Source organism: Anolis carolinensis, chromosome 5 (genome assembly GCF_035594765.1).
Source record: "Anolis carolinensis isolate JA03-04 chromosome 5, rAnoCar3.1.pri, whole genome shotgun sequence".
Lineage (NCBI taxonomy): Eukaryota > Metazoa > Chordata > Lepidosauria > Squamata > Dactyloidae > Anolis > Anolis carolinensis.
This window is the reverse complement of record NC_085845.1, coordinates 138,971,122-138,984,120: the sequence shown is the minus strand read 5'-3', so window position 1 is coordinate 138,984,120 and position 12,999 is coordinate 138,971,122. Positions and strand designations below refer to the sequence as shown.

The 12,999-nt window shown below is 38.3% G+C and overlaps 1 protein-coding gene across 4 annotated transcripts in view; it reads right to left on the bottom strand.

Moving 5' to 3' along the window:
* cttnbp2 (cortactin binding protein 2) overlaps positions 1 to 12,999 on the bottom strand; it is a 121,856-nt gene that overhangs the window by 99,265 nt on the left and 9,592 nt on the right. For all 4 annotated transcript variants that reach the window (XR_010006687.1, XM_062982395.1, XM_062982396.1 and 1 more), the window contains exon 2: positions 5,469 to 5,576. Coding sequence is in view for 3 of the 4 variants with exons in the window: in XM_062982395.1 (XP_062838465.1) it covers positions 5,469 to 5,576 (108 nt within the window). In the remaining variant the exon portion in view is untranslated. The remainder of the gene's footprint in view (positions 1 to 5,468; positions 5,577 to 12,999) is intronic.

Here is a 12,999-nt window from a genome sequence, read left to right as displayed (position 1 = left end):
GGAGAAACATAACCAAATATGGATCTTGTTGTATTTTGTAAGAGGGAAAGCATAAGGCTGAACACTTCAGATCAACTTCCAAAAAGTTGCTTGTCTTTTTTAGGCTACAGTCTCGTCCAAGATATCAACTCTTGTAATATTCAAAATTGTAATTCTTCTTATGACACTGCAAGCCATGTTTAAAATACCTTGGGAGGGGGGAGTTTTCAGGGATATTTATTTTCCACAACCTCTATTCATATCTTCCTTGTGTTTCAACAATATATCTGAATGACAATATTGCAATCATGTTATGTTATTGTACATTGATTCCAATCTGTTCAAACTCAAGAATCTTGCACAAGGGGGGGGGGGGAGTTGAGTAGAATACAATTAAAAATTTCCATTGATGGAATAGCTTCTTTCACTGGAACAAGTCAGTTTGGTAGAGGGGAAACCGCATGAAGCTGCAGAGGAATAAGGGGCTGAAAGAGTTCATTTATGTAAATGAATTGAGCCAGCTAGTTTTGAACATGTGTGTACTGTTTCCAATTTTTGGAGAAAAAAATCCCATCATGATTCAAAATTAAAATCATAATAAAATGCAGTAAGACCAATCTGTATAAAGTACAATAGATTCTCATTTAACCAGCACCAAAGATTGACAGAATAAAATGTATGCTTAGTTTCTGGTTGCTTGAGAATTACTATTTTAAAAGGCCTAATACTATTCCCTATACTATGAACTCTCTATTGACTTGATATTAATATTGAAATAGTCATTAAAAGCAAACAAAGACAATTAAAGACAATCTCAACTTAATGTAACATTTTCACTAATTTTTTATTTAAAGTATTATGCCGGAAGAGATCAAATCCGTCCCATATTCCAAATTATCATGAGCTGGGAGAGATCTCTAACCTCTCAAACTGCTCTGCAACACGTTTGCATTTATGAGATTTATGGGTTTCCTTGAGAACTCCTTGTAGCTAAGTCAGTCTGAATCCATCCCACATGATTTTATATTGTTGCAAACACCATTTCCCTTTGTTATGTATGAACAGGATTAATATTTTATTCTGCTTTAGCATTATGAATATACATGCATCCACAATGATAGCCACACATGCATAAGTATCAGATTGCTACTTCCAGCTACATGTTACACTGAACTCTCTCATTGAATATTCCTGTAAACTTAACTTTGGCATAAGAATTAAAAGAGGTGACTTCTTACTGCCTGATAACAGTTTCTTCTGAGCTCATACCCTCTCATAATCTTGAATGTGTCGAGAGTAATCTGTCTCTTTTCTTTGTAATTATTTGCATGATGGAACATGAGGTGAAATTTAAATTTATTTTGAAAGGCAAATACTCATTTACCACCTACAGGGTTTGGAAAAAGGCAAAAGGAATTAAAAATAAAAAGGCAACAATCTTGAACAAATACGGCCAGCTATGTTTGATTTTTTAAAAACAATCTAAATAGTTAATGACTTAATTAGCCAAGGAAATAATACATTACCTATAGTATTCATCTATCATTTATGCATGTTTATTCATCTTATATAAGCATCAAATTAAAGTGTTTAATTCCAATGTGAGAGCAACACTCCTGTACAAAGCTTTGGAAGCTTAATGTGGGGTGCTTCTGGAACATGGCCATACAGCCTGGAAAACTTACAGCAGATCTCACAACCTCTGAGGAAAGATGGCATAGGTGCAGGTGAAACATCAGGAGAGAATGTTTCTGGAACATGGCCACATAGCCCGGAAAACTCACAGCAACCTAATTTACTGGAGAGTTTAGAAGACTAAAAAAGGTCTCTGAACATCTTCCAAAGTTTTCTCAGTGGTTATGATGATGGATTCTGGCATTTGTCATCCAAAGCTTCAGGAGCTGCAATGACCTTTAGACTTCATCTTGCTCTGGAAGGCTGCTTTCACCATTATATCTCAGTATATGGCTGGATATTGTTGTTGTGTGCCTTCAAGCTGTTTCAGATTTATGGTGATCCTAAGGCAGATTTGCAGAACCTGTGTCCCTCCAGGGGTTTAAGACTTTCGCTCCCAGAATGTCAGACTATTGGAAAAACTGGCTAGAGCTTCTGGAAGTTGGAGTCCTAAACACTTGGAAGGCCACAGGTTGTGCAGACCTGCCCTAAAGTGATCCTATTATGGGGTTTTCTGGGATCAAGAGTGTTTGATTTGCCAAAGGTCACCCAGTGGTCTCCAAAGCTATAGTCTAATACTCAAACCACAAATGAGACTGATATACTCACATAAAAAATGTTACTAGTCCAGTTGGTCTAAACAAGCCAGTTTTGATCATTTGCGACACACAGTTATCATGGAGTTTGGGAATCCCAAATGTCAACTTTGACCCTCACCTGCACACAACCAAACACACACTAAAGACCAACCAATATTTGAATGCAGCACATTTCAGAGGTCAGTATTCTAATTGGGTGTGTGTCCTCAGTTTTGAGTGTTGCTTTTCTCAGAACCCACACGTAAGGGTTCCTCACTTGGGTGCTCTTTATACGCAGCATGCACTACTGAAAACAACCTCTCTCAGCTGCTTGTGGCAAGTGTCATATGAGATTGCCTGTAAAGGATAGGCTAATCTCATTAGTTTGCACAAGAGAGAGAAGGAAACTGCTGAGATGCCACATAAGATAGTCTTATCAGCTTTGTTGTTTTAAAATAATTAAAAAGTGGGAGGGACATAAATTATAGGTTCACAAAGTCTGCTGCCCCTACAATAATGCAAAAAGACATAGAAAAGAAAGGCTAAGAAGTGATGCTCTCCTATAGTGAAGGATTACCAGGCCTGCACAACCTATGATCCTCCAGGTGTTTTGGACTTCAGCTCTCAGAATTCCTGACCATTGGACAAGTTGACTAGGGCTTCTGGGAGTTGGAGGCCCAAGAACTAGGTTATACTAGGTTATCTGGTATATCAAGGATGAGGAACATCCCCGTCCCCCACCTGATATTGCTGAACTGAAATTCTTATGTCCCCATGTTATTGGTTATGATAGTGTTGATGAGATTTACAGTCTAAAATCATTGTATATGCTTCAGGTTCCTTCCAAGTCTACTAGACCACAGCTTTCACTGTCAACATCAAACAGGGACTGATGGGAGTTGTAATCTACAAGTACTAGAGTGCATTAGATTTAGGAAAACTGCTCCAGTAAACTGTTGCAAGCCTGGATTAAGGATCTGTCAAGTTGCTGTAGAGACAGGTAACAATAACTGTTCAGTTGCCAGTAATCAAAACTCAGCAAGCAAAGTTCAACAAACAATACAGGCAATATCCATGACAATAGATTGCACAGGTTTCACCAAAATTGGTCTTCTTGTGTTTTTGTGATGTCTTTTTATGAAGAACCTCCAACAGTTTTCACATGATGTAGGTCCTGTGTCCCTGGGCCCCTCTTGACACAATAAACCAATGGACAACATCAAACCTTTGTTGAAGAAACACACACAGGGACCAGATTACACTGAAAAATGATTTTTCAGTCATTTCACAGCCAATATAGCCTTAGAAGGAACTGCAAATGATGAAAAGACACTATAATAGTAGGCATGGAAATGTGGTGTGGTTTTTCCAGTGTCAGAAGGGTAAAAATGCCTTCCAAGACTCAGAATATGCTGTTTCGCAGTATAAGCTACCAGCTACCCAACCTACCAGTATAAGGGAAACTTGGCTACTCGCATTTTTGGTGCTGATGCTTCTGTCTCTGAAATTACTTTTTCATTAACTATACTGGGAAATGTATTCCATCTTCTTTCACATAATAATTTTATGGGCAGAAATAATGGGGTAAGATGGGTAGCTGCTTTACCCACATTCTCAGTACAGTACTAGTTTTTTTCCTGGAAGCACATCAAGAAGAGTTTCCCCCAATTCGTTTTAAGTGTAGATGCCATGAATGAACTTTGAAAATCTGCACAGAGAACAAGTACTTGACCACTGAGCAAAGACAGGGAAGTGGACTGTGTATTACATGGAAGGGATATCATCATTGCCTTTTACAGCCCAGCTTTCTTCCCATTATCAAGACAACTTACAGAAAATTTTAAAATATTAAAGAGATTGCTTTAAAAAATCAATAAAAGTATGTTTTTTAAAAAAAGGAGCAAATCTATTTATTTGTTGGAGTATTTCTAACCCCCTTTCAGCCTAAAAGGCCCCCCGAACAACTTGTATACCCCATTAAAAACAGTTAAAATGCAGCAGTGTCCAAGTAAAAACCCTCCCAAATCCTTCCTAAAAGCCAATTGGAATGAGACACTTGAATTTATTTAATTATTTACCTTATTTCTACCCTGCCTTTCTCTACCCCGAAGGGGACTCAAGGCGGCTTACATACGGCAACCATTAGATGCCTTAAAATACATACAAACAGAGACTTAAAATGAATTAAATTTAAAATTAATACATATTAAACATTTAAAACATGACAAGCAATATTAAAATCACATCATCCAAAAATCATAGTCCAAGGCCATTCCATCGTCAGTTATCCATAATTCCAAGTCTATTATTACACTGTACTGATCATCGAAAGCCTGTTCCCAGAGCCATGTTTTTACTTTCCTTCTGAAGGCTAGAAGGGAGGGGGCTGATCTAATGTTGCTGGGGAGGGAGTTCCACAGCTGAGGGGCCACCACTGAGAAGGCCCTGTCTCATATCTCCGCCAGCCATGCTTACGAAGCAGGCGGGACTGAGAGCAGGGCCTCCCCAGATGATCTTAACCTCTGAAGTGGCTCATAGGGGGAGAAGGTGGTGAGAAGGAAGGCATTCTAGTCTCCCAAGAAAGTCTTGCAGCAGCCACTGAGAAGGCCATCTTCTCTGTACTCTCCAAACATCCACAGGATGATGGTGGGATGGAGAGAAAGGATATATATTTGGAGAGAGAGTGTATTTAGCTATTGAATTCAGACATGGATTTGAAACATGGTCCCTGTGGATGAGATGTTGGTCAATGGGACTTCTCAACTGTCTTGATTTCCTCCATACGAATATGAGGCATTTTTCAGTTTTAGCTATAATAGTGTAGAGGCATGTGAATGTGTGTGTACACACATATGTACATGTGGGTGATTAAGAATGAATATATAGAACCAAAGTGTGCCCAGTTTTGGCCTCTAGGGCTACCAACATTACATCCAGATAGTTATTTAGAAGAGGCTATGACTGCCAGACTAAAAAGGCTTTCTCAGTCCCAGTTGAGGGCAAAAGAAGAATTAAGACAAGATTTAGCTTAACTAGACACAAGAAAATACTTTCCTATCATCTTTCCATGCATTCACCTTCCCATCTGTCAAAACATGTTGAATACCGAACAGTGTCTTATCTTTAAACAGATAATCCAGCAGTTTATTCCACTCAAAATAGATCAAAGGCCTGGATTTGAGTACCAAGTCACCTCCAAGACAATTGAATAAAAACATTGGTTAACCAAGAACGTACCCGTAAAGCTTCAATCACGAGATCTCGTGCTTCCAGCTCCCCTTCTAGAACACTCAGAAGCATCCTCAGTTCTGCTTTGCTGAGGCTGTCCACATCAAACTCTCTTTTCTGAAAAATGAAAGCACAGTGGTGTCAGAAACACAGAAGTAAATTGATGCTGCTATTGTGTGCCTTCAAGTCATTTCTGAATTACGACAATCCTAAGGCGAATGTATCATGGGGTTTTCTTTGCAAGATTCATTCAGAGGAGTTTTTTCACTGCCTTTCTCAAAGCCTGAGCAAGTGTGACTCGCCCAAGGTCACCCAGTGGGCTTCTATGGCCAAGTGGAGATTCAGACCCTGGCCTCCAGAGTCACAGTCAATGCCTAAACCAATACATTATTCTGAATCTTACAGAAATGAATATATTTAGTCAACAATAACAAAAACCCTAATGGGATACACTATTAACAAGCTTAATTTATGTACTTGTTTAAAAGGGGAGCCATGATATTGCTTGTCAGAGCAGAACAATGTTCTGCATCTAGCAAAAAACAGAGTTGGAAAGTCCAAATCAAGCAACTCACAATCTATCAGCCCACCAGAATCATTCACCATCAGTAGCCACAGATGTGCTTTTTAGCACTGCAGTGGAAAATATGTCATTAATTGTGGTGAGCATTTGTCACAACTGCTTTCTGGAGAGAATATTTGTAGCACCTGCTTTGACCCAAAATGAAAGGAGAGACAGCAATTCACATCAGACCAAACTTCAGAGTATCCTAAAATTGGCAAAAAAAAAATCATATCCTGGTCCTTGTATGAAATATAAAACGCATATGTTCAATTCTTTCGAGCTTCCAGGGGAAATGAAGCGAAGTGCGCTCTCTCAGCAGTAGAAAACAGTACAGTACTGTACTTTTAAAGCTAACTTGTTAACATTCATGTTACATTGGGGAAAGGTATCTGTTATCTTTTTTTTTTTTGAAATTCTTTGAAAAATAATGTACTATGCTTCCTTACTACCACTTTCATAGTTTGTCACTATTAAATTGGGGAGACCAATTAAAATATTTTAAATGGCCCCAAATCTCACAAAGGTTACCCAATAATGTTTTTAAAAGTAATTCATAATATTATATTTCATTTAAAATGTAAACATTGCTATCATGCATAACATTACCCATCACTAAAAGCAGGCGGCGGGTAATTTTTACTTTTCATGTATGCTTTTGAATCCCAGGGTTTTCAAACAGCCACCAGACAGACATATCAGAGCAAAAAACAGCAGGAATGAAAACTGCAACGATGATGAACACATCATAGCAAAAAAGATAAAGATAAGGCAATTTCACAGTTAAGGAGTAGAATAAATCTTAGACCCGCAGCTTGAAAATAATGTATTTTCTAATCTTTCAGATACTGATATTCTTGTGAAAAGGGCATAATATTGAAAATCACAAAAATATATTCAAGCTTGATGTATATATTTTCCCAACAAAATAGGGTAATATAAATAAAAAGAGGGAAAAATGCATTAGGAAATGAGAAAAATGCGGAATTTTAAAATTTCTGACTGCTTAGAGAAATAAGATGAATTAAATGGAATGAAAATATTGAAAATTGAATGAGATACCATGCTTTACATTTCTAGAGCAAATTAGATTTAAGAAGTTACATGGTATAAGTAAAAATGTTACTCATTATTTTATTGAATAACAAGATAGTTACTTTTGATTTATTTTTCAAACGACACAGCCATTGACAATATAATTTGTTATGCAGCATACAATGCCATTTTAGAAAAGTTACTCTTGAAAGAGTTTTGTCAGACACTTTTATTTGGTAGGAACTTCTTTAAAAATTGTGAGTGAGATGTTAATAATACCATTACTTGTTACTCTTGAATAGTAAGTAGTATATTACTCTTGGGAGGGGAAAAGCAGTGGTTTAATATAGCAGTGCTGTTTGAGTAACAGTTCCATGCTCCAGAATATATGTACTAGATACATAATTCAAATAAATTATTAAAGGACTTTAAAGTCTTAAAATATTAATAATACTGAATCATCCATTTTGACTTTAATCATATTGACAGAATAGAGATATCCAGACAACAAAATAAAAAATCTTTAGCAAATTGATAGCAGACCTAGATGTCAAAACATTTTAAATTTCATATAAGGACCCAAATAGGGCTAGGTGTGTTAATTTGGGGGGGGGGACACACACATAATGTAACACAAAGAAAAAAATAATTATAAAACCCGTTGTTCCAAATCCTACCCTTAACCAGGACCCCAGCTGAGAGAGATTGAACCTTAGATGGTGCCAGGTTGACTAAGTACATATCTTGAATTTAGATTTCTCAAAAGAGCAAGACATTGAAAACCAAGGCATCAGAAGGCAAGGGAAACCCGTAAAGATGTCCCAAAGTCATGTTGATGGTTGGCATGCCCCTGGTTCAACTGATGGAACCCAAATGATGGCTTTATGGAAACGTACCCCGTTGTCGTCCATGCAAAAGGAGGAGCCTCTCGTGTTGCCAGCATTGCCTCCTGTGATACTTGGACCTCACTTCAGCCATAGAGCCCCTTTGGAAGTAGATCGACATCATGTGATAGGATCCGGCAGGATCTGTGACTGAAGAGAGGTCCAAGTGTCATAGGATGGGCAATTTTGCCCGTCTGACAAGGTCCTTAGTTTTAAAAAGATAGTTATTCAATCTACACAGAGATAAACAGTTCCACATAAGGAAGGGGGAAGGCTTCCTCATTCTGCAATGACACAGTCACAGTAATTACTGCTTGGTAATAGTTTCCTATCCTAAGTAAAACTTTAAATGAATATGCTGTACTATATTTAGAAAGGCAATGTGATGCAATGCAAGAGAAAACTAGGAAAACAGTTCAACAGTGTAATCCTATACATGTTTACTCAGGACAAGTTCTGTTTCTCAGAAGAAAGGCCACCAGGTTCAGCAAAGCTCACTGCCAGGTAAGCAAATTTAATACCGTAGTCTTTGTTCTATAATGGATTAACAATAGTTCCAGCATAACAAGCCATCTTGTCATGTTTTGGCCATTAGAAGAAAATTTAGATACTCGCAAACAAAACATATCTTTCTCTTGTCCATTACAGTGCTTATGAATACATTCCCAATAAAGTCTTGTGAATGATGGTTTGAGGTAAAGTATTTCCATTGCAGCAGTAAGTTGTTCCAGTATACTGGATTTTATGACCAAGGCACAAGAAAATTTTGCTCAAGGGTGACATTTGGCATGCAGAATTTAAACATGGGGGATTTCATTTAAAGTTTAAAGAACCCATTTGGTCATTATGCATGAATAGACAATTTAAAAAATGAAAGTTAAATTTATCAGTTGACATTTTGGCGTATTTTATTGAAACTCTGCCAACCTGGCAGGGAATTCCACCATGTTCAGCAGTAGGGATGCTATATGTTTGTAAAGTTGGGGCAATAACCAGACTGGCCTATTATGATCACCTATAAAATTCATCAGGAACACAAATGCTACACATCAGGGCTGTGGCACATATGGACTTCCAGATGTTTTTGAATTGTGAGTGATAAATGTCGATAGGATTCTCAGTCTAGCAACATCTGGCAGGCCCAACGTCTTGCCTATTCATACTCAGAAATAAAGACTGTGTTTATAGAATTGTAATTTTAGGGGCCAAAACTAAGGACAGAGACCATCCTGTTGGACAGCAATTCCCAGCAGCCCTAGCCAACAGAGTTCATGGAAAGTGAGCTTAGAAGTTGCAATCCAAAAATTGGAGGATTATTCAACTGTAACTGCAACAGAAGTAGACCCCCAAAAATCGGCTGAAATTTGTTAAGTCAATACTCATGTGAGTTGTGTCTGACAAAAAGTGCTATTGTCTCACCAAACTGCAACTCCCAAGATCCCATAGCATTGAACCATGGCAGTTAAAGTATGTGTCAAACTACATTAATTCTACAGTGAACAGTTGGAGTTACGCTGTACTCTTTTTTTTATATATCCTTTCAAATTTTTCTCTCAGTTCACAAGCCAGGTAGGGTTTGAGGTTTTCCTGCTGAAAGCACTATAGAAACTACAAACTGCACATCCCTATCCATAGATGAAAGAGTCAACATTTCTGGAACTGGTTAAAAATCTGGTTTAGTGATTAAGTAAACACATGAAGAGGCTGCATACTCTTGCACAGAAAAGTCAATTTTTTTCAAAAATATCCAGTTCAAAGCACATGTTGTCAGCCTGGAGAACAGCATGTACATTTTGAAAATTCAAGAGCAGGCCGCTTCTGGAAAACAAAAGGAAAAAAACCCAGACTCTTCAATAAGTCGTTCAGGTTTCTAATCCTGTCCTTTTTGTGCCTCTCTCAGAATCATTTTTTCCAAGCATCTTGCACCAAGCATCATTGGCAGACGTTTCCCTGCTCAAGGTCAGAGGTTTTCAAAGAGCAAAAGCTCCTTTGGCGGTGCCAAAAATATGCATTACCAACAACACTTGAAAAGGAAAGTAGATACATTCATGATAGTTTTTTTACTCTTATAGAACAGTTTGTTCTTTCCTTTTGAACTGGTTCATTAAAATCTTACATGTTCATATATGTATGTGTGTGTGTGTGTATATATATATATATATATATGTGTGTGTGTGTGTGTGTGTGTGTGTGTGTGTGTGTGTGCGCTCCAGAATTAACATATATAATAATTTCCATGTTGAACTGAGAATCTGGTTCAAGTTCATGCTCAGCCATGGAAACTCACTGAGTAATCTCTGGCAAGCCACTCTCTCTCAACTCAGAGGAAGGCAATGACAAATCTCTGAATGAATATTGCCAAGAAAAAAATCCATGATAGGTTCTTCTTAGGTTTTTCTTAAATTGGAAATTATTTGAAGATGACAAGAATAACACATATATGCTCATAGCATGCTCTGGGACAATATCTCACAAAGATAATGTCATATGTCAAGTAATATGACTGCCCGATGAGTCCCAAACATGTCCAGAAATCTCCTAGTGAATGACCTGAATGATGAATTAAGAGAATCACAAGCAGACAGCAATGTTTCTAAGAAATCGGACGTTTGCTTGTACATCTTCATTATTTTGCTGGTTCCACTGAGGTTTGAAAAAAGAAATCGTGCATTATTAATGTCAAAGGAGTGCATACTCAAGACCACTTAGCACCTCTAGAGTGCCTGTTAACAGCTTTTAGTCACCCTGTTGTAATCACAATGAGGTGGGAAGAAGGACTCACCTCCCATTAGGAAAATGGAAAGCTCCCTTATGGCTACTCACATGCAAAAGAAGGACAAAATCCTGGAGGAAAGAGAGGGAGGGAGGAAGGGAGGAAAGGAGGGTTTATTATTTAAATCAGGATGAGTTTTGAGAATTAAAAAAACAAGCTATTAGTACCACTAGGAGCCAGTTTAGGGTGGTAGTTTGGATGTTGGGTTACAGCTCTGGAGACCTGGGTTCAAATCCCCACTCAGCTATAAAACCCACTGGATGACACATTCTCAGCCTCAGAGGAAGGCAAAGGCTGAACAAATCTTACCAAAACATTTCTTATCACTTCATTTCTTATCACATCCCAGTCTCCTTTTTTTTGCATTTGATTCTGTGTCATTATTCTCCATATACTACAAGGAAAGACATTGGTCCATTTAGCAAAGTGTAAAATCACAGAATCCCTGTCATGCAGGAATAGACAATATAGAGTGCTATCGATATAAATCAGGATGGTGAAAGGTTACTTTTTGGACAATGGCTTTTAGGGTTACTTTACACTACACAGTCATAATGCTATGATTCCATTCCTATCCTATTCTCAGGTGTATTATTATCACTTGAGCTCTCTGGCTGAGAATCCCCACCCCTAAAACTACAGAGCCAGGATTTTGTAAGATCTTGCCATGACAACGACAGTGGAATCGTGGTATTGTATTTGTGCCATGTGGAAGGACCATTAGAATACACCAGCCAACATGGCCACTGGCTGGTATGTGGGATGCCTGAAGCTGCAGCTGGGGACTTCCCACCCTTCTCAGTCCTATAGTTAGCAGTGGCTCTATCAGGTTTCAGGCAGGAGGCTTTTCCAGTCCTTATTAGAAATCAGAGATATTGAATCCAAGACCTATAGGCATGCTCAGCTATTAGGTGCAGGTGCAGCCCTTTCCAAAGGCATGTTTTATGACGTGTGGATTCTCATTTTTCCTAACAATTGCAAATATGATGATGGAATTTGTGGCCAATTAGTTAAATGGGAAAATGACAGCAGAATACACAGTATGCTTATAAAGCATACTGCCTGTGTAGTCTCTTGCTGAAACCATTCAATGACTGAAACCATTAAATGGCTACTAAAGCCAAGACCATTAAATGGCTACTATCAGATATACTCTTTACAAACGTATAAACCAAATACATATATACTGCTGCTTTCAGGACACAGTGATGCCATGTGTGTATGTGCCTTCAAGTCACCTGTCGACTTAAGCCAGCCACATGAATTTCATAGCACTTCCTTAGGCAAAGAATACTCAGAGGAGGTTTCACCAGTTCCTTCCTCTGAAATATAGCCTACAGCACCTGGCATTCACTGGTAGTCTCCCATTTTGAGTACTAATCGGGGCTGACCCTGTTTTGTTTGGAGGATAAAATGGATCTGGTGCCTTGAAGGCATTTAGTCTCTACAATGGGCCTTACAAACAATGAAAGCTACTGTAGGTAAATGAATTCCAACAATCTTATGTAGTAAAAGATGGGGGACTCTCTGACACTTGAATCAGATGTGACCCATGGAGGTTTCTCATCCAGCGGCAACAACATATTATTATGTTACTGTCTTTGATCCGTGTTCAGTGACAAGAGGTTTTTCAAAGCCTGCCATTTTGCTGTGATGAACTGTACTCTTATGTACCACAGTCCCCTGAAAGATGTTGTATGAAACTGAACTTTGATATGAACTCTGCTTTGCTGCCTAAAATGATGTTGCACTGCGGATTAATTCTGAGTTCCAGGTACAGACCTGAACAGTATGTTTTATATATATAGTGGGAAAACACCAACACTGTAAGCATTGCATCTGGCCCTGCCCTATGTCACTGGAGCAACTCCATGATTAGACTATTTCATCCTCCATGAGACTCTTCCCAAATTGGCCTGGAAACAAGTCTTCCAAATTGCTTTGGGCTACACAATCCTTCAAATTACTTGTGATGTTATTAAAGCCCAATGAGAAGTATGTGGGAGACCTTATTTGCAAGGAATGCAAAGCTGAAAAACTTGTTACTATGTACTCAGTATCTGCATAGTTGTGATACTGGGATCAAGTCCAACACAGACTCAGGGTCTACAAATGGTGGGGCTATGTTTAAATCAAGGCTGGAAAAGTGTGGCCTGTGGGTTGCATGACAATGTGTCCCCTGATCCACTTTTGCAGCTTCACAAATCCCCAATGGAAAACTATAATACCCACCTGCAGATTTTAAAATTGAGATTAAAATAGCCCTCCCTCCAAACTACTACAAAC